The sequence below is a fragment of the Cornus florida genome, unplaced genomic scaffold (genome assembly GCF_030987335.1).
Source record: "Cornus florida cultivar Cherokee Brave unplaced genomic scaffold, ASM3098733v1 CherokeeBrave_3.0.0_Hap2_Chr10, whole genome shotgun sequence".
NCBI lineage: Eukaryota > Viridiplantae > Streptophyta > Magnoliopsida > Cornales > Cornaceae > Cornus > Cornus florida.
In genome coordinates, this window is record NW_026775580.1 from 109,340,071 (window position 1) to 109,363,459 (window position 23,389).

The following is a 23,389-nucleotide window of genomic DNA, read 5'->3' on the forward strand; positions in this document are numbered from 1 at the left end:
AAAAAAAACAACTAAAACTATTTTTTTTTTTAATTTTAATTTCAAAACTCCAATTTCAATTCCATTCAATCGAACATAACCTCAATGAATTTTGTCTAAATTTTAAAAAAATTTATACACTTATTTTTCATTAATTAACAAGCTTCACGTGGAATCAAAGTTATCTCACCACCATGAACTTTACCAATTCATAATTTTAAATAATGAATTTCACCACTTTCATTTGTCAGTAAAAAGTAGTGAATATCAGTTATGTACTTCGACTATTTTTGAGTCCTGTCACGTTTGAACAATGCACGATGGCTCACCTTTTCATGGGTAAGTAATTTTTTATTTAGATGAAGAAAAGTGTACGACTACAAAGGGGTATACCCAGGGGCCAGGAGGTCACAAAACAAAGGCCCAAATAAATAATAAAAAGAGCTTCAGCCTATCACCTCTTCATTCCACGATCACACTTTAACACCACCATGCATTTCAGGTTGAGCCAAGCTTGTTGGAAGATTTTCTTCTACAGATTGAGTGCAAAGAACTCAGATTATGAAAATAAAACCCTGCTTAAATGTCTCCCTGAATTGAATGGATTCGTTAATGTTTTACTAAGTATTCTAATGCAGATTTTCATTTTTATACAAGAATTGCAAAAATGCCGATGCCCAGACATCTAACACAATTTTATTGCATTATACAAGGGGAAAAGAACGAGCTATAGCTTCATAGGAAATTTATTGAAATCATTTGTTAGCTAGCAGTGAAGATTTTCCACGAGTAAATTTTGTGTTGTATAGAAATATTTCCTCCCAAAGCGCACGAATGGCTATAGCCTTGAGATGGGAAGAATTGGGGAACACGAGGCACCATCACCTGCTTCCACGCGTTGCAGCCGGAAGTGGTTGGACAGCAGCTAGAGGATTCACTTGGTAAGAGAAAGCAAGCTGCCACAAGTCTACCAAAGCCTTCTTCATAGAAAAAGCTTGTCTCTTAAGAACCCTGAAATAAATAAACACTACATAAATATCAAATAATGGATACAAACAAGTATTGGTGATTTCGCATATAGCATTCTGCCTTTTCAAAGTCAAGATATTCTCTGCCTCCTTTAATTCTAGCCATGAACCGATGAAAATCCAAACCCTATGAGACATCATTTTTATAACATTCTAGACAGATGGCTCATACAGAGCACAAAGATCGCCAAGAAAATAATATCTTACCTTTTTAAACTGGCTTGTTTTCTTCGCAGAAAAAAATAAATGAGAAACATCAAACAGCCCAATACTATATTCCCATTTGATACGACAAACTGAGCATTACCAAACTTCAAATTGATGGTGCGGAACCACCAAAAACATGGAACACCTTGTCCATATAATTTCAAGATTGCCTTTCTCTTATCATCGTCTCCATTAGAAGGGAAATGGGCCTTCAGGGCTTTTGGAGATCCCTCAGATGTATCAAGTTCATCTGCCAGTGAGGGTTCCAATGAACCATGTGATGAACTGGTTAGCTTAGAAGAACACAGGGAGTGCAGTCTTCTCAAAAGTTCCTACAAACAAGATTAGGGGGAAAAAAAGGTGACTGGTGCAGAAGTCTTATAATCTAACAAGAAAAATGTACCATTTCACTAGCATTCAGCTTATCAAACTCAGGGAAAAAAGGTGAAAGTATTTACTTTGTTTTGTTCACAAATCTTATTTCATACAACCAAAGCATGTTTGTGCACAAAATAATTAAGTTGCAAGTTTACTTTTCTTGGTTTATAATTATCTGACGACTATAGCATATGCATAACTGGGTGGTGGTTTAAGACTTCATTCACATTAAGTTCCCCATAAAATTCTATAACTCTTTCATGAAATAGGACTAAATTAAAGATGAGTATACAAAGTTAAAAAAAGAAGATGATTGATGATGGCCCCGATGACGGCAAAAATGATAAAAGTGAATGCTCATTGGGGAGAACATTTAGCATATCTTATTCTCATTTTGAAGTCATTTATTGACGCTCAATACTATATGAAGAAGATGTGCGCAGTAGTGGGGTTAATCTTTTTAGGGCTGACCAGATAATGCATACTTGATTATGATAGAGAGCAGAGAACTTGATTTTCATAAAACTAACTGCAACTTGAATCAAATGCGATCTCGTTTCAACTGGAAATCAGAATTAGGAAAAACCAATTGTTTGGATTCCATGACATAACAAAACACTAACCCAACTAGTTAAAGACCAAAACTGTTATTTGAATAGATCATCATCTACTGCACATGCAATCCAGAGAATTTCTCAAGCTATAAGATTGCCTTCAAATTACCATTCACGTGTCTTCATGCAGTCCACATATGAAAAAAAGATTAAAAAATAAATTAAGAAAGAAAACCACGAAGCTAATACACCCACAACTTACAAAACAATAATAGTACTAATAATAATGAGAACAACAACAACAATAATAATAACGCCAACAATTCAAGTATTAGATCTCCAAAAAAGTTGTCATTCATAAACAGGAACAACCCTTTTATAAGATCCTCGGGTTGCCTGAGCAAAAATGCAATCTCCAGTCCTTTTAATAATTGCAATCTATGGGCCATGACCGGCCATGATTCTATCCAGCGGAGTAAATTGCACTAAGTGACTAACCTGCCCTTAAGTAATCGCCCCTTTCCTAAAACTCATGCAACTTCTAAAATAAAGATATTTGGACAAAACACATCTATTAGAATTTAATCGATCACTCAAAAAATAAAGGTATTAAACTATTTTAGAAGATATCTATACAGCATAGTTCACGCTAAAAGATACCCTTTACAAAAATATATAAATAAGTTTTGATTAAGGGTTAATGTTTAGTCTGATTTATGGGCTACTGTTTATTGTTGTAAGGGTTTTAAAGTTTATAAAAGGGATTCCAAAATCCAAACTTCTATCTAGAATTAATTATTAAAGTGCCAAGAAACTGCAACTTCTGTTCTTTGTTTAAGATATCATGATTGTGTTATGTCTTTCTTTGCTAATTTTTTCCTCCTCACACATTGTTTCTCATAATCTTTTGAGTAATAAGAAAATAGCACTACTAGCAGATTTACTTGAAACACACTTTAAACCAACAAAACAACCCCCATTAGTCCTACACTACTTCTCTTTCCAAAATCCTCCCTAACAATTACTGGGCATCCTCAATATAGTTTAAAAGCGACCTTAATCTCATATCTTCATCAAGATGATGCAACTATAAATGGTCTTCAGTCAATAAAAAAGAATCAAGTGAACAGGAAAAGAAATTTCAGTTGTTAAACTCCAAAAGTTGACTGATGAAGCTCGAAAAGCCATTCAATAATGTATTCAAATGTAGAAAATATTTGAAAAAAAGTGTCGGCAAATAAAGAAAAGGACCATTGTTCAGCTTGAAAAGCAACCAATGACAACAACACTTGAAGAACACTCCTTATAAGAATCACAAAGTTGAAAAATATTCAAGAGTCCAACATAAATTTCTCTCATCAAATAATAAGAAGTGAAGAAAGGAGTAATGAAATTTCATTCGACTCACTAGCCCGAAAATAAATAATAATAATAAAAATAATAATCTTTTGAACCAAAAAAAAACTAACTGCTATTGCTTGCTTCTTCCAAAGGTTAACTATTGCAACTAGTAATCGTGAGACAGAAGTTTTAGATATATCTAAAATTAGATTATTTTGGAATATCATAATGAGCCCATTTCTACTCGTACATTTCTAACAATAAACAAATTAATTGATAAGAAAAGAAATATGTCCAGTGATTCATATCTATAAAGAATCTAAAATAGGATTTAATTAGAATTTACAAGGTACACAATACAGAAATGTAGGATACTGCAATCCAGATTCCAGACCAGTTATTGACAATTACAGAATCCCCTTAACTAAATGATAGTCAAACACAAACATATTTATATGGAAACCACATATACAGCTTTAACCAATTCTGGAAGATATCGTCTAAATTAAGATGAGAGAAATACTAGTTACCTGCCGCTTTTCCTCGGGTAAGGTGGCTTTTTCAACCCAAGAGATAGCAAGGTCCATCTCACCCAGAACCATCCCAAGAAACGTTATAACATAGACCTCAACAACTTCCAGATATTCGTCAACTCCAAGCATAAAACGACCTTCACATCCTTCAACATAAGACACATTCGCTTCTGCAGTTGCAAGAACATAGTATTGTTCATCTACGTATCTCCATTTGCTAAGGAATTCCTCGAGAAATTCTCGGACACCTGAAGGAGCTTCTGATATCTGAAAATACACCCTGAAAAATGAAATATTAAATACAGTGCACCCAAATTCTGGATTGCCACAACCAGTGTTACACTGACAAATTAGAATGACCAAAGTACAAACCACAAAAATGATTCAAAAGGGATATGGGTAAGCATAAATATAATTCAAACTATGGGCAAGTATAAAGATATGAAAAGTTTTGCAATCCCAACTTCCCCTCTACTACATGATTGCCCACATTGCATAAAGATATGTTACATGTTATGTTCTCATTAGCCAGTGGAAAAAAGAAACAATTAATACATATATATATATATATATATATATTGATAAGTAAATAAACAGTTAATACATTGACATTATCAGTAGCACCAAATGCAGACATTTAGCAAAAATGCCACAACATGGTTACACCGACACTATTTTTTTTATTTTTTTTTTATTTTTAATGTAGAAAAAGGATACAGAAAAATACCAAATACCACAATAACTAAATCTATATTTTTATATAGAAATATATATTATAAAATAAATAAATAACCAGCACTTATTTTCTAGGTTTCTAGCAGGCTTCGATCCCAAGAAAGTTATGCATATGAAGAAAGGAATCATGGAGGCACCTTGCATGAAATGGGAGTTTGGAATTGTGTATGTGTTTTTTTATTTTCCTATTTTTGGTATTGGTGGCTGACTGGGTTGAAACTTGGAGTGGCACTTCTTTTCTTTCTTTTTTTTTTTTTTTTTTTTTTTTTCTCCTTTTGGGGAAGGGGGTTGGGCGGAGAGAATATCTTTGGCATTTCAAATATAAAGGTGGTAATTTGGTTACCTGTGGAGTGGTTAAAGCGTTTTATAAAATTCTCATCATTTATGAAAATATTATTTTAAACAGCCTGGCTCAGCGGTTTTACTGCTTCAATATCAGTGTCATTTGTGCAAGTTCGAGCCTCAGAACAGCCACTTCGTGAAATAAAAAAGGTTAAGTCTGTCTCAAGTCCTCCTCACTCCCCAAGACCCTCTGTTGTAGTGAGACCAGAATTGGGTAATTCTCTTTATTCTTGTTTTTAAAGATATACTATTGTCACTGCAGGGCTTTAGCATGAAAAAGAAGAAAAAGAAAAATGAAAATAAACATGTAAAAAGCTGCATCAAATACTAACTACATGTGGAAATCCTAGAGCCAAAGCAGCTATGAACTTTAAGTTTAACCCCTCAATTTATGAAGATGGAACACTTTCACAGATATGTCAAAGTTTTTCCTCCTAGAAAATTTGAAAAGAAATGAAAAAACATGTGCAAAAAATAAGAATACCCAGTTAGGAGAACTTGAACAGGAATGCCAGTGACTGAACCGAACAACAGTTTAAGCTCATTCAGAATTTCAATTGTCCTGCAAATAACAAAGAAATAACGAAATCACAATTAGTTTAAGATTAAGTTATGCGATGTGTGTGTCTGTCAGCACTGTCATGAAAACATACGTGTCAATGATGAAGAGTACAATAATTAGAGGAAGACAAGATAAAAACAACAACTAGAAATATTGTAATGGAAGCACACTGCACAGCACAGGCACGCAGGCTGTACACCAAAGTAGATGCACACAAAAATCAACATTCATGTTTCTTATTAGAATTTCAACCCAAGTCAATCACATCAAGAACATTATTCATCCACGTAAGAATGAAATCAAACAAGAAATCACCAACTTAGTCAAAGCTAAATGGACGTAAATAATGTTCTTTTTTACTGCAATGAAATAACACACCTAAATTAAACAAACAAGAACACTCATAATGTAGTTGCTAAACTGTCAAACTTAATCACACAGGATGTTGAGCAATCAGGAAACAAAAGTGCCCACCCAATGAGCATGTCCAATGAAGATATTGGTGTGTAGAAGAGACAATTTTCTAAATTAGAAAAAAAAAAAAAAAAAAAAAACCTGTTGTGAAAAATGAGCAGCAGCATCAATAAGCCACCAACACAAAAAAATGTCAATCAATATGCTCCTACACATTTTTATTTTTTTAATTGTGGCAATTTTTTCCCATGCCCGATACATGTCTGGACAAATCCAATGCGTCTAACACACCTTTTAGGTGTGTGTCTTCCTAGATAGCAGTATTCACATTTTATCATACAAACTAATCAATCCATGGAATGAAGGCACTCCCACTCTATTTCCCATGATCTTATTGTTGGAAATTTTTATATATATATAAATAATAAAAATTATTTTATGGTCCTATGCACTACGTTTTCTAAAGTAGGATTGCAATATAATTATTGATACTTGATGGATTGGGTTGTACTTTCCAATTTGGTGGTCTAATTGGGAGTATGGTTGTATACCGTTGGATTGTGGTTTTCCAACTTATTTGGTGTGATTTATTTCTAACCATTGATATCTAAGTTTCCATGATTGGAAGGGAGACTTAGTTATGCTTGTTTGTAGAGAAGCTGTCACCCCCTGTTGTTGTTATATATAAGGATTTTAAAACCCTTATTCAGACTTACCGTATCGACAACTCTCAGAAGGGGTAAAGCGCTCCATTTTTTTCAAATCTCTCAAAGGGCACTAAGGAATTCTCAAAGGTATCTAAAGTTTAATCTTCTAATCAGGTATGATATCAAAAACCTCTCTTTAATTCATGATTAATTTTGATTTCTACATGTTATTTATTATTTAAACCCAACAATTGGTATCAGAGCCAAGTTAAGGTTTGTAGAAATCAAAATAGTAAAGATTGATTTATGATGTAGTATATTTAGGTGTTTTAAAATCGCACTGATTACCTTTGTGTCCATGATTTTCGTGGGTGATTAACATTTAATCACATGGTCCAAAACTCTTTGAAAATATTAATGCAATCAATAATGGTATTTGACTAATCAGTTATGGCTTTTGGGATATCCAATTAATTTAACCACATAAATTCATCACATAATTGATTCAAAGGTTCTGTTCTCAAATACTTGTGCACGTCGAACGAGATTGTTTGTGAGCAATTTATAGTCCAGCAGAACTTTAAGCATGAATTAGTTATACAAAGTCAATTAAATTCATGTACTTTATAGTCCATCAGTTTGTTTCTTGTATATGTTGTGCATGCCGAACGAAGTTTTTTTTTTTTTCTTTTTAAAGCATGAATTAGTTATACAAAGTCAATTCAATTCATGTACTTTATAGTCCATCAGTTTGTTTCTTGTATATGCTGTGCACGCCGAATGAAGTTTTTTTTTAAAGCATGAATTAGTTATACAAAGTCAATTAAATTTATGTACTTTATAGTCCATCAGTTCGTTTCTTGTATAATTTGTTTCCTTTATCAAGTAAGCACACCGAACGAGAAACAAAAATCAATGAATTTGATTGCGAAAATCATACTGTGTATAGTATATATATAGAGAGATATATGTTTGAATATTTAATTAATTCTTTAAATTATTCCATATATGTGAGGTAGTGATTTCATGTATTATTTATTAAATTGCTCATTGACTAATTGATAGAAATCCCACATAATGGTGATGAAATTGCATGACCTCATGAGTGTGCAATACATATAATTTTAATGGTGCTATCCAATGCTTTATAATTAATTTATGGTATTTGTTCCATATTTTGGTTTGGTTTATGCACATTAAATAAATAAATTTGAACCTGATTAAAATGGAACTTCTAATGATAAGGTCCTTCATTGGGGTTTATGAGGATCAGTAAAATGACCGTTTCAAAAATAATAGTCAAAGTGAGTTATGCCTACTAAAAAGTGACATGTTCATGGAGGTTATTATTTTTTTGAAATTTTAAGGCATTGGTCTTATTGAGGTCTCACAGTGCACTTACCTACATGAGGGCATTTATACTGCCAAAAGGTGATCCATGTCTTAATGTGGGATAAGTGAGTAGAATATTTGAGAGTGCTTGGATTATAACTGAATAACCCTCTTGCCAAAAGGTAGTGGAAGTGTTCAGCAACAATTCAAGTATAATCAAATAGGTCTATGTGCGATTTGATCGTAAGTTTAGGGGTAAATTAAAATCTAAAATTTTACCAAAATGTGATTTTTAGATGGCATTTTATCTGTTCCCGCAGGGTGGACGGTTTTTGCATATAGTAAAACATCCTGAGAAAGTCAGCTTAAAACCCAAGCACGAATTAAAGTAATAATCCCTAAAGCTGTGACATATTATTTTATATGTTGTTCATTTTTTATGTTATTTGATATAACATGTATTACAGTTATGGACGCTTCCGCTATTCAAAGACAGCTCACAGGGATTGAACCATTGAATGGTTCGAATTATACTACTTGGAGGACAACTGTTGATATTATGTTGGGTTTTTTGGACTATGAGTTCGTACTTTATGAGGAGAAACCCGCTGCAATCACTGAAGAGTCTTCTGAAGCAGTAAAGTTGTTGCATGCTAAGTGGACTAAGGCTAATACCATGGCCATCAGGTTGATTCGTGCTTCTATTGGTGAGACTATTCTTGGTGGTATTCCTGTATTTGATACTGCCAAGGCGCTTCTTGATTTAATTAAGAAGCAGTTCATGGGTACCAAGAAGCAACTTCAGTATTATTATTTGACACAACTTATGTCAACCAGTTATGATGGCAGTGGTTCAGTGAGGAAGTACATCTATAAGATATGCAAGCTGGTTAATGGTCTCAGGGAGTAGGGAATCACATTTGGTGATTTATTCTCTGCCTAGATCTTTTGATGCTTTCAGGATAAATTATAATTCACGAGAGACAAAATGGGACATTAATCAACTATTGGCACTTTGTGTGACCGAGGAAGAGCGGCTCAAGGGTGCTAAATTTGAGTCAACTCATCTTGTCGTAAGCAATAAAAGCAGGAATAACTTCAAGTGGAAAGTCGGCAAGAAAGGGAATCAGGCAATTCAGAAAAATGGAAAGCAAGACAACAAAGGAAAAGGCATTGATCATGCAAATGCGAATGATGAGTGTTGACTCTGTAATAAGAAAGGACATCAAAAAGAAAGACTGCTACAGCTACAAAAATTGGTTAAAGAAAAACAAAGCAGGTATGGGAGTTGCTATGGTAATATTTGAATCCAACTTAGTTAATGTGCCTAATCATACATGGTGGATTGATACGGGTGCATCTATACATATCTCTTGTTCATCACAGGGACTTTGAAGCCAGAAAAAACCCAGGGCTGAGGAGAAATTGGTGTTGAGTAATGTTGATGCGGTTCATGTTGCAGCTGTTGGGACGATTTCGCTAGTGTTACACACTGGTTTTTCCTTAGAGCTTCAGGATGTTTTTTATGTTCCTACTATTAAGCATAATTTACTTTCAGTTTCAAGACTTAATGCTTTGAGTTTTCGGTTTTCTTTTGGTGATGGATCTGTTACTATTCATTATGGTAATAATACAGTTGGACATGGTTGTTTAATTGATGGTTTATATCAGTTATTGTTGGATGATTCTCATATACTTGCTTCTTGTTTTTCTGTGGATTCAATACCTTCGGGATCAAAACGTGCTTTTATTAGAGAGGATTCATCTATATTGTGGCATAAGAGATTAGGGCATGTCTCTCGAAAGAGACTTGAACGCTTGGTCAAGGATGAGATTATAAGACCACTAAATTTTTCAGATTTTGATTTATGTGTTGACTATGTCAAGGGGAAGATGCAGAAGAAACGCAACTTTGAGGCTAGTCGGTCATCTAGTCTTTTGGACCTTATTCACACAGATATTTGTGGTCCGTTTCCTACCACTTCTCGAGGAGGACAAAGGTATTTTATTACCTTTATTGATGATTTCTCAAGGTATGCTTTTTTGTACCTAATACACCAAAAGTCCGATGCACTTAACATGTTTAAGATCTATTAGACTGAAGTTGAAAAACAGTTAGACAAAAAGATTAAAATTGTAAGATCGGACCGAGGTGGTGAGTATTATGGGAGAATGGACCAGGAGGGTGTGAATTATGGTCCTTTCGTCACGTACTTCAAGGAGCAAGGTATAGTGCCACAGTATGCCACACTTGGTTCTCTTGAACAAAATGGAGTTGCAAAGAGGAGAAACCGCACCTATCAAGATGTTGTTTGCAGTATGATGAGTCATTCTTCACTACCTGAGAACTTTTGGGGAGAAGCTCTTAAAACGGCAGTTTATATTCTTAATAGGGTGCCATGTAAAGCAACTCCTGAAATACCTTTCAAGCTTTAGATAGGTCGTTGACCTAGTCTTCGACATTTGCATGTGTGGGGATGTCTTGCAGAGGCAAAGTTGTACAATCTTGATTTTAAGAAGCTTGATCCTCGCACTGTTACTTGTCATTTCATTGGGTATCCTGAGAGACCATTTGGTTACAGATTTTATTGTCCCTCTAGACCTATGGAGATTGTTGAGACAAGTCATGCAAAATTTATTGAGAATGACGAATCCAATGAGAGTTTGGATTATCGTACTTTCTCTTTTTCAGAGGAGCAATCTTCTATGCGTATTCCATTTACTATAGATTTAATTCCAACTTCAGTGATTCCATTCAGAGCTCCTAGTCCCACCCCTTCAGTTATTCTTTATATGCAGTCTCTTGCTTCAACTTTTAATCCACTTTCTGAGCCTGCTCAACTTAGAAGATCTTCTAGAACTCGGAGGTCCGCTATACCTGATGACTTTGACGTGTATGTGAGTGAAGTTGACATTGGCGAGCACGAGGATCCAACTTCATTTAATGAAGCCATGGAGAGTCGTGAATCTTCTAGTTGGATAGATGTTATGAAAGATGAAATGCACTCTATGGATGTTGATGGGGTGTGGGAGCTTGTTGATTTACCTACAGATCGCAATGCAGTGGAGTGTAAATGGGTCTTTAAGACCAAGAGGGATTCACTTGGAAATGTTGATAGATATAAAGCTAGATTGGTGGCTAAAGGTTTCAAGCAGAAGCCAGGTGTTGATTTCTCTAAGACTCTCTCTAGTTTCATCAAAGAATTCTTTGAGTGTCATTCTTGCTATTGTTGCACATTATGATTTTGAGTTGCATCAGATGGATGTGAAGACAGCATTCCTTAATGAAGAACTTGAGGAAGAGATACACATGTCTCAACCTGAAGGTTTTGTGGTTAAGGGACATGAACATCAAGTGTGTAAATTAAAGAAATCAATTTATGGGCTTAAACAAGCTTCACGACAGTGGTACTTGAAATTTGATTAAGTGATTACTAGCTATGGGTTTAAGGAGAATGTTGGAGACAAATGCATATATCTCAAGGTCAGTGGGAGTCGTTTTATTATTCTTGTCTTATATGTTGATAATATCTTACTAGCTAGCAATGACATTCATGCTATACATGATACGAAGAATTTTTTATCAAATCATTTTGAGATGAAGGATATGGGCAATGCTGAGTTTGTCCTGGGTATTAGGATCCATAGAGATCGCACGGCAGGCACACTTGGTTTATCTCAAAAGGCATATATTAATAAAATTTTAAAAACTTTTGGGATGGAAAATTGTGCACCAGGTGAGGTTCCAGTTATAAAAAGGAATATTTTTTCAGAGGAACAATGTCCTAGGAATGAGATTGAAAGAAGTACAATTGATATCACCGCATATGCGTCTGCAGTTGGAAGTCTAATGTATGCTACAACGTGCATTAGACCTATATTAGTTATGTGGTTGGGATGCTTGGAAGATTTCAGCAAAATCCAGGTATTGCTTATTGGAGCGCGGTGAAGAAGGTATCTTCAGAGAACAAAAGAGTTTATCTTGGTGTACAGGAAATCAGATTGTTTGGAGATAGATGATTATTCTAATTCGGACTATGCAGGTTGTTCGAGTAGTAGAAAATCCACTTCTGGATATATTTTTATGTTGGCTTAGGGAGCTGTATTATGGAAAAACTCTAAGCAATCCATTATAGCAAATTCAACTATGTATGCAGAGTTGATCAGTTGTTATGAAGCGACCAAACGTGCCATGTGATTGAAACAGTTTATTACGGATTTAAAGGTTGTGGACTCCATACACAAGCCTTTGATAATTTTCTATGATAATGAAGCTGTCACAAAATATGTGAAAAATGAAAAATTGGCCAAGCGTAATATACACATAGATGTAAAGTACCTTTACGTGTGCGAGAAGGTTAAGAAAGGTATTATTGAGATTCCCATATAGATACAGCAAGGATGATTGCATATCCTCTCACTAAAGGTCTTCAGCCAAAAATATTTAAAGAGCACGTGATTCGGACGGGTATTCAAGAGTCGTTATGTTATGATGTCTGATTTCTCTATTACATCATGTTACATTGCAATTGTTTTCTTTCAGTTTATTTACACCTTATGGTGACAGTTATTTACATGAAAATAAAGTTATGATGCATCATCATCATTATTATTACATTGTTGTATATGATACGTGCACGGGTTATTCTTATTGCCTGGGAGTGGTATTTCACTCATAAAGTTGTTTGGGCTAGATGTGAAATTGGCACCACATTGGTAAATTCAAACATAACTACTAAAGTTTGCCTATGGAAGTGTTAACGCTCTATGAGGATAGATTGGGCTAGATATAAGATTGGCTCCATATCGCTAAACCCTCACACTGAACAGAAGGTTGGCGGTTTGCTGTAATATGTTCAGGTGACATACCGCAATGGTATGAAGTAGGACGGATAGTGAGGTGTGCGTTTAGACCACATGCAGTTTGCACATCTCATGAAATACAGTTAAAACCACTATATTTGCTTGAATCCTAGATGGAATTGGTTTTGAGACCATGGAATTGTTTAGACTAATATATTACTTGTCTACGCATTCATGATCCACTATTGAGGAAATTTATGGATGAGAGTGTTCTAAAGTTTCAATCCATCAATTTCGATAATTATGTTTTCTAAATAAAAATGAGTGGCCACTCGACTTTTATAAAGTGTGTTACAATTCATAGTTTCATTTTATAAAACTTAAAGTGTACGGACCAAGTGGGAGATTGTTGGAAATTTATATATATATATATAAATAATAAAAATTATTTTATGGTACAATACACTACGTTTTCTAAAGTAGGATTGCAATGTAATTATTGATACTTGATGGATTGAGTTGTACTTTCCAATTTGGTAGTCTAATTGGGAGTATGGTTTTATACCGTTGAATTGTGGTTTTCCAACTTATTTGATGTGATTTATTTCTAACCATTGATATCTAAGTTTCCATGATAGGAAGGGAGACTTAGATATGCTTGTTTGTAGAGAAGCCGTCCCCCCCTGTTGTTGTTATATATAAGGATTTTAAAACCCTTATTCAGACCTATCGTATCAACAACTCTCAGAAGGGGGTAAAGCGCTCTATTTTTTTCAGATCTCTCAAAGGGCACTAAGGAATTCTCAAAGGTATCTAAAGTTTAATCTTCTAATCAGGTATGATATCAAAAACCTCTCTTTAATTCATGATTAATTTTGATTTCTACATGTTATTTATTATTTAAACCCAACACTTATGTCCCCAGCCCCACATTCCCGCCCCATACATTAAATACTTCAAATAAACAATTCAACAATTCATAGTTTTTCCCACTCCTCAACAATTCAAATACTTACTCTAATCTAGCCAAGACAGATACATATAAACAAAAAGATCATCCCATCATTTCATGGTTTACAACTAGTCAACCAACAACAAAATAAATCACTCCCATTTAACAATCTTACACAATCAGATTTGCATACTATTGCAATCACCCTTATAGTTCTAAAATATTTTGACTACAGAGTATAGTCAAAAGGACTAAGTAATCAAATCTCAATAATTTTGTAACACTTCATAAAATACCAATTAAACAGGACACACTACACATGGGTCCTGGCACTTCCTGTCATTGATATAGAGACACATAATGCTACTGCTATTTATTGGAAAGAATTTAAAGAGGTGAAACCCCTATATTACTACACTTTTCTCTTTCTCAAATTGAAATTCTTAAAATCTTTAAGAGCAGGAATGAACAACTAACTAAAAATCATTACTAATTTTAAATCAATCTCTTTAAATCTCATACACATTAGTGAGCAGTGGGCTGTACAATTATCTGTATCAAGATACAGAGTCTGTCAGTAAACTGCAAAATTTCGACTTCCTGGATTTGAGAGTTAAAAATAATCAATCAACGAGCATGAACAACTGACCACTATTGAATAATTTTCCCTAATACAAATAACTAGAGTGGTAAGTAGATGAATGTGTCGTGGCCATATTACTACAAAGTATAACTAGAATGGTAATGAGATGAAAGATAAATTAAATAAATAATTTACTACCAAATGAAACAAATGATTCTAGGGAAAAAAAAAAAAAAAAATGGTGATATAAACAGGAAATGAGAACTAATATTAAAGGTAACCGAACATATCGAAGTTTCGTACCTTCCAAGTTCTTTCAAAGACTGTACCAGCACCATACCAGCTGATTCCAACATATCATTCAATTCAATATCTTCTCTACCTTCAGTGCACTCATTATCACATAAGCGCCTGAGGACAGAAGAAGCTAACGAAACCGCTTCCTCGAACATACAGCAAACAAGATAGCTGCAAATCATTTTTTTGATAAGTAAGATAGCTGCAAATCATTATAATAAGAATGCATGGTTAAAACCAATAAATTGAGGTACATAACCAAAATTTCCATTCCATCTTATTCCAAGGTCTAAATAATCTCATGTTTGGCTCAAATAACATGGTAAATAAACAAAAGGACACATACATATGAGTGAAAATAATCAACACAGAGAATGGAAAGAAAAATTACAACACCAAAGATGAACAAAATGAACTTCAACAAAAGTTAACAAGGTGCATTCCATATAAAAATGATTAAAAAATAAATTACAATTTCAACTCCTGTTACAAAAGCATTGCAGACTTTCTTTTCAAATTACATATCATACATCATTTACGGACTAAAACATAGAATACAGTAATATTTAAAGACATCAATAATGAATATTAATTACCAGTTATTCTTTAAAAGTTATAATCACGGCTTGCAAAAGTAAGTCACACAAGTCAATGTGTTTCACTAATCCTTTTGGGTGGACAATCATGAGCAAAAAATCTCCGGAACAAGGTAGCTACGGAACTCCGCCTCGCCACACTAGTGAAGGCTCGAGGCCTCCCGTTACTGCCAGAGAAACCCACCTTATTCCGTCCTCTGGGCAAGACACAGGTTGATATAAGCCTCACACTGACGATGATAGTATCTCTCCCACATGATTCTTAACCATTTCTTCTACGAAACATGACATGATCATTACTCCAATTGTCCCAGCCCTCCATGGTGGTGGTATAGATTCATTTGTAGGAGGAGATAAAATATTGACTCCTCAAGCTTGGCGATGCCGATGCCGATGCCGGGAGTTCAGGTACTTCCAAGAAGAGGGATTCCCTTGAAGGATCCTTTAAATGAAGTTTGTGCCAAAAATAATTTGACACTGATAAAGATCTATGAAGTCATATGCAGTCACACCCAGATGGCGCGGTGTTTATCCTCCACCGGACTTTAGCCCAGAGGAAGTTGGATCGGTGGAGGACAAGCACCACGCCAACTACGCTCCGAGTGAGACCGCATATGACAACATAGGCCCTTATCAGTGTCAAACTATCTTTGACACAAACTACATTTAAAGGGTCCTTCAAGGGAAGCCCTCTTCTTGGAACTACCTGAAGTCCCTGCATCAGCACCATCGCCAAGCCTCTTTTACAGGGGAGTCGATATTTTCTCTCCTCCTACTGGAGAAGAACCCCTACCATCACCACGTGAGCCGAAACAATAGGAGTAATGATATTGCCCTGTCTAGCAGAAGAAATGGTTAAGGATTGCTTGGGAGCGATACTATCGCCGTCAGTGCGAGGCTTATTTTAATCTGTGTCTTGCCCGGGGGACGGAATAGGGTGGTTTCTCTGGCAATAATGGGAGGCCTCAAGCCATCGCCAATGCGGCGAAGCGGAGTTCCGCCGCTACCTTGTTCCGGATATTTTTTGCTCATGATTGTTTCCCCACCCAAAATATATAGTCAAACACACAAACTTGTGTGACTTACTTTTGCAAGCCATGATTATAACTTGTAAAGAATAACTGGTAAAAAAATTCATTATTGACATCTTCATATATGACTATATTCTATGTTTAAGTCCATCAATGATGTATGGTATCTAATTTGTTGTAGCCTTGTGTCTTAAAAAAGAAAGTCTGCAATGCTTCAGCAAGAGGAGTTGAATTTCTAATTTATTCGTTATCATTGCTATTATGTAATGCACTTTGTTAACTTTTGTTGAAGATCATTTTGTTTATCTTTGGTAATGTAATTTTTTTTTTTTCTTTTTCTTTTTTTCTCTCCCTCCTCTGTGTTGGTGTTTCACTCATATCTATGTCTCCTTCTGTTTATTTACTTAGTTATTTGAGCCAAAACATGACGTGATGGAGACATGATCTTATGTTTAAGTCCATTTGACTTGTACTCACCTGCAAATTCATTTAGCAATCATAATCAATAGACAATGAAGGAATGGGTATAAAAATAAAGCTAGCACAAATTTCATAACTTTGATACCCAAAAAGAAGGGGGGAAAAGGGAAAGAAATCACAGATGACAATATGATAAAACAAATTAAATGATATCTGTATATTACATATGGTAGAGAAATAAAACCCCTACCACATCAAATATGTTCTCATCATGACAACCATATACCTTATACATATAATTACAATATAAAAAGAAATAAAAATGTAATGCAGATTGTGCAACAAGGATATCAAAAAAAAAAAAAAAAAGAAGAAAAAGGAATGATGACGTTCTTCAAACTGATATGAGCAAAATTATGCAAGTGTGAAGTGTGTACTGTATACCAAATTTGGGGATGATGATACACTAATATCTAAAATCAAATGACAATTGTACAAGCTATTCTCATGTCACGATTTGCATTGAATTTGCAAGAATATTAGTGTGAATTATTAACATTATCACTGTAAACTAATTGCTTTGGATATATAACACAAAATATATATATATATATATATATATATATATATATATATGAATAAAAATAAAAATCAAGGTATACAATGGGATTCGCAATATTTTGGTTAGCAAGAAGAGTTATAGGGTGGGCATAGCAATTTCCCCGTTGATAGAGGTCAGAAATGACTAACTTTTGCATTAATCATGTTAACAAAATACGGATGTTTGAAAGCCAAGAAAAAGTAGGAAACAGAGAAATAAAATTGAAATTATGGCTATAGAATGAAGCGACGAAACACCAAATTTCAGTAGAATTAACAAAGGGTTTTAGAAAGCTACCTCTCGGAACGTTCAATTTCTTCCCAGATTGGGCGATTTGAGACAGAGGTGGCCATTTCTTGCAATTGTCTCTGCTATCACGCTCTCCCAGCAAAACTGTCAAGTCGTCTAAATTGAGATACCGGCGATACCCAAAAAGACCCTTTCTTAGTAAAGGAAATAGATACGAGTATTTATTTGGGGCCTTGATCGGGTTAGGAGGCCTAATTTAGTTTTAAATATATAGGTAAATTGATTTATTATTCAGTTCTTAAAAAAAGTTTATTATTCAGTTCTTAACTTAATTTGTTATTCAGTTCTTAAAAAAGTTTATTATTCAGTTCTTAAATTGATTTATTATTCAGTTCTTAAAAAAAGTTTATACAATTCTAGAAGAACTTGTATGCTGACATGTGACAGTCTAAGGACATGTTTGGTAACTGAAAATGTTTTGTGTTTATATTTTTATTCCAAAGAGAAATTAACGTGGAGTTTGTTTAATAGTAATTGTAAAAATGTTTGGTGGGTAAGGTAGATTTTTAGAATAAAAAATAACAAACATGTTTTTGTTAAAAAGTGTAGTTTGAAAAATATAATAGTAGTTTAAAAAGTCATTTTAGAGTGTTTTTTTTAAATAAAAAATAAAAAAATCGTACTGTTGATAGCTGACAATATTTTTCATAGTTAGAGTTTTATTCATTACTACAGTATGAAAACATGTAGAAATATCAAATTAATTTTTCGACTCCAAACCACATAGTTTGGTTTCGGTGCTATACTTAACCAATTATTTATTTACCAAAACGCCCAAAACACAAAGTAAAAATGCATACTAAACATGCCTTAAATAATTGTCTTTAGTTTCAAAGTACATTCTCTGCACCAATTTTTGCTCCTCCAATGCTCGAATTAAAGAAGAGGGATGCTAATTGCAATCACGCAAGAGACTATCCATTCACAATTGCAGTTAGAATTAGTTAATTTTCAAGGAATAATTTCATAAAAATGAAGTTTTGTAGGTCAAAAGCCAAAAAGATGGGTCAAACTTCCATTTTCCAAATAAATTGAGTTTTATGAAAGACTAAGATGGACATGGAAACTTATTGCGAAAAGACCTAACTACCCTTTCTCTCTTCATATCTCCTTGTGATTGGCTTCTCTTTCAGTTAAAGCTTTTTTGTCTATCTTTAAAATCTCTTCATACCTGAAAGTTTATGATGAACTGAGTCAAGAGCAACGATGATGGCGACGATGGAGTGTTCTTACCGGCGACAAGCAAGGATTATAAGCAATGATAGGGGTTGTACTATTTGTTAAGTTTGGAGATGATCATATACCATAGAAACAGCTTTTCTGTAAATGTTTGCTTTTATCAGTAAATTACAAACATAAATAGTGTTGTTATTTTCTCTTATCTATTAATTTTCCAACCCCTCACCTTCTTCGCATTTTCAACACCAGTGGTGTGTGTTTCTTGGAGATCTAATGACCAAATCAAATTATGACAAATGAATTATAGAATTTAATTAAAAATCAACAAAATCAAATCCATATACTGATATATATGGCAGTCCATAAATATAGTTTGTACAATATCAGGATATGTATAAATAAGAAGGTGAAACAACTAATCGAGAGAGATGGTACTGTGCATTATTCTTCTCCAATCGAGAGATATGGGAGTACTATACACACTGCCCACCGACCCAACTGTTGCAAACCTATCAAAAACACATGGCGCGTCCCTCTCTCCATCACCGTCCCTGACAACATCTCATATGACCACACCCACGCTGTTGGACCCAACCATGCTGCTTCTGTGACGGCCCAAGTTTTTCAACCCGGTGCATCAGTGATGAACCGAAAGACGACCCGATAACGGATCCAAAATGCCGAAGAAAAAAACAAACAACGGTCTCTAGAGATACAATATGACTCTAAGACGCCAATGTGACCTTCAACAAGGTCACGGAACCCAAAGGAATCAAATGTGGAAACAACGTTTCAAAAACGAACAAGAATGAACCCAGGGGCAAAATTGTCATTTTCAGCTTAAAAGTGGGTGCCACCTAGCACACCATTGAAAAGACAACGAAAAATCAATGAACTTACACTCAAAAATCACTTGATTTGAAGTCCGGATGAAGAAGATATGGCTAACGGAAGAAACAGGGGCAAAACGGACAAAAAATACCAACCCAAGAACATCTAAACGGTTAGGAGACCAAAAAATTCGACCAAAACACTGCCCATGCACATGTAACTGGTTATGAGGCCCTATCTAAACGTTTACATGTGAATGAGGCAAAATGGGCAGCCCAAAAACTTGGCAGCAGGGGTTTTTCTAGGAAAAATGAAAATTTGAGGGCCTAGATGACATTTTCTGGAAAAACTCAAAGAATAAACCCCCCTCAAAATCGAGTTTTCTACGTGACTGGCAAAAAAAATTGAAAAATACGCACTGTAAAATATTCAAAATGCCCTCCCAAGAAAACTGGTCCAGAGGGTCCAAAAAGCTGCTAAATTGAAAAACAAAAGCTGAATTTCGGGATCGATTTCCGATGCCAAGACAACATTTTATGGAAAAACACGAAGAAGAAACCCCCCATAAAATCATGTTTTCTATTCAACCATGTGAAGAACGGAATTTATTTCCCAAAGAAAATTTCCAAAATACCCTTAGGTCATATTATGCAACAAAAGTGTAAAATGAGTCCGTTGGAGCCTCAAAACACAAACTATGAGGTTTTGCCCGGAAACGACTATGCACGCGAACGTAACTTACCTATTTAGGCGCGTTACAATGGTCCATGGTTTAAAAATATAGCCGATGCAAAATCCGACCCCCCAACGGGCAAAAGGGCAAAAAATGGAACTTGGAACGAAAACTCAGAATTCAAAATTATGAAATGGTTCCAAAATACCGTTTGGCCCTTGGCCACACTTCATACAAGATTAACAAGACCCTAGGGAAGAATCAAAATAGAATTCCCACAATCAATGCAAACATGGTGAAGCAATAACTCAACATTTTCCAATATTTTTATAATATTTCATGAAGTCAAAAATTATATAGGATACAAATTACATGTCATTGGCCTCCGGGCTCATCTCATACATGTCAAATATATTGTAAAGAGTGTACTCATCTACACACTACATATATGGAATCAAATAATACATATTTTGATACATAAGGTTACAAAGAGGCATTTTATGCTAACACTTGCATAAAATGGAAACTTAAAAACTATAAGCCATCCAAGGAGCAATGAGCACCATGAACCAAGTCTTCATACCTGAAAAATGTCCCCACTACGTGGGTGAGTAACATAAAGCTACTCGTAGGAAGTGAGCATGCATCGACCTAGCATTTTACAAATTATCACCTTATGGTGAAACATGTTAAAGGGCTCATGTCACCTAACGTCTATATCAATATATGACTCGGGGAGCATCCTAAGCTACTTAAGATCATTTCTAGCATGAAACACATCATTCATGCAATTCAAGCAACATGGAAGCATGTTATACAAAGCAACAAGACATAAATTTTCAAAGTTATGAACTCGAAATCTAAAACACAAGAATTACCAAAATGGGTTATGCCACCTAACGTCTATGTTCGAAATGAAATTATAGGATCATTCCTAAGCCATATTTGAACATCAAAACACGAATCATGATATCAATACACTTTAACCAATATTGGAACTTCCAATACAACGCATGAAGCATAATTTCACAAAGTTAACATCCTGCAACAAAATATGGAGAATCGAATAAAAAACAATAAGTTATAACATCATATAGTTATCAACTTGAAACGAAATGCGAAATTAACCAAAGTGGATACTTGGACGTCACGCCAGATCAGACCGACACCATAGTTACTTTAGGGTTACTAGCCCACAGGCAACCTCCCTATGTGCGCACTAGACTATATAGATGGATAATCCTCCGTACTAGAACCAAGTCCTAGCCGTAACTAAACAACGACATCCCCAAGTTCCAAAATTAACAAGTTGCGCAACAACGTATATATCAACATGTATATACAAGATATCAACTATCTACCAAGTACAACCAAATTTGGAAACATATACAGTACATGCACAAAGTCCACAACTACTATGGCGTGAAAAATGTCCAATACAAAGAGTGCAATTTCTTACATAAGGCAACAACATATTCATTAAGGAAAACACATTCTCATGAATATTAATATAACAACTTTGTTATCCAATGCTCAAAATATAACCAAATGAACATACAACAAGTCCAAGTCCATGATTTAAACACAGAAACAACTTCCAAAACGTAATAAAATTCATTGAGCAAATATATAGAATTTAATTAAGCAAAAATAATCAAATTCTCTTGATTCTAAATTAATTCTAAATAACCCCAAATTAATATATGTTGAAGGACATGTCATGGTCATTACATATATAACTCCAAACGACCAATTAAGTGATTAAAACACTTAAAACAAAATTAATTAAACTAATTAATTAATTTCCTCTAGATTTTTAAACAATTCCAAATGCCCTCAATTTAAGATATGTTAGAGAACATGCCAATGCCTATCTAAATATCATATTACAACTTGATTTCATGCTTGTTATGACCATGTGAATTAAACTTTCAGCAAAGATAAATACTAAATAAAATTTGTAATTCTTAACCAAATGATCCAAATTTAATATATGTCAACAACCATACCAAAGCCAAATTATCTAGCATGTCACAATCTAATTCCAATTTACAGATCATCATGGAAATTAAACCTTAAACAAAGAAATTAATTAAATTAATTTATAGATCTTGAACTAAAGCATGCATACAAGTTGTATAAGCTCATATAATCATCAATACAATACAAATGTAATCCTAAGACACCCCCTACCTCCATTTGAGATGAAATCTCAAATCCCCACCAAAATAAATCGGTTCCGAATCCGACGAAACTCCTAGGTTTTGTCAGGGACAACACCACGAACATGAATCCCAAGGAAGCCCCATTAAAAACACAAGTTGCCTTCAAACCCGAACTCAAGAAACGGCCAAAACAAGATTCCAATCGGTTGGAATCGAAGGCCTCGCCGAGGGGAATAATAAACACAAAGGCATCATGAGAGAAGATGAAGATGGCAGCCATGGATGGAGCTTGGACCGGCCATGAGAGAGGAGAGAGAAAGAAAAACTCAAAAAGTGCCCTGAACGGGCCCCGCCGGGTCTGGAAAAGTGGAATTCACGCAGACGCACTCAAATGGCAAAACTCCGTGAATAAAAAAGATTCCAAATGAGAAAATATGAACAACGGAAGAAACGGCGTCAAAAACTGAGTCCCGAGCAGAGAGTAATACCCAAAACAAGTTTGGTGCCAACCGGGGCCAGAAACCCTAAAACTGGAAAACATCGTCCAGGAGGAAATTCTAAGAGTCCACGACTCGATGAAATGTAAAAATGAATCCCATACGAGGATCTAGGCTCAAAACAAGATATTAAGTAATAACTTTCATTAATTACACAATGACCCCTCAAAAAAGTGAAAATTGCGAAACTGCCCCAGAAAAGATATTTTCTTAGATACCCTTGAAATAAAATATCTTCAAAAGATATTTATGAAAAATACCCCAAGAAAAGAAAAGGTTTCCAAAGAACTTTGCATTTATGCTCCTTAGGACACCGGGAGCAACCAGAGTACTTTTTTACGAAAGTAAAGATACGTATCTCATAGAAATCATTAGGAATGAAGATACGTGAAGTCAGAAA

At 34.7% G+C, this 23,389-nt stretch overlaps 1 protein-coding gene across 2 annotated transcripts; it reads right to left on the minus strand.

Annotated features, from left to right (window-relative positions):
• Positions 1 to 538: 538 nt before the first annotated feature.
• On the minus strand, positions 539 to 17,789 carry LOC132276979 (protein APEM9). 2 transcript variants are annotated; one of them, XM_059778656.1, is made up of 6 exons: positions 17,633 to 17,789; positions 14,694 to 14,858; positions 5,582 to 5,659; positions 4,018 to 4,300; positions 1,315 to 1,546; positions 539 to 990 (listed from the first exon to the last, which is right to left on the minus strand). In XM_059778656.1, exons 1-6 carry the CDS (start codon positions 17,686 to 17,688, stop codon positions 962 to 964), a joined length of 843 nt encoding a protein of 280 aa, XP_059634639.1. In that variant the 5' UTR covers positions 17,689 to 17,789; the 3' UTR covers positions 539 to 961. The 2 variants fall into 2 exon arrangements, with proteins under 2 accessions (XP_059634639.1, XP_059634638.1); XM_059778655.1 differs by having other exon boundaries at positions 1,215 to 1,546; positions 17,633 to 17,788.
• Between the last annotated feature and the right edge of the window lie 5,600 nt (positions 17,790 to 23,389).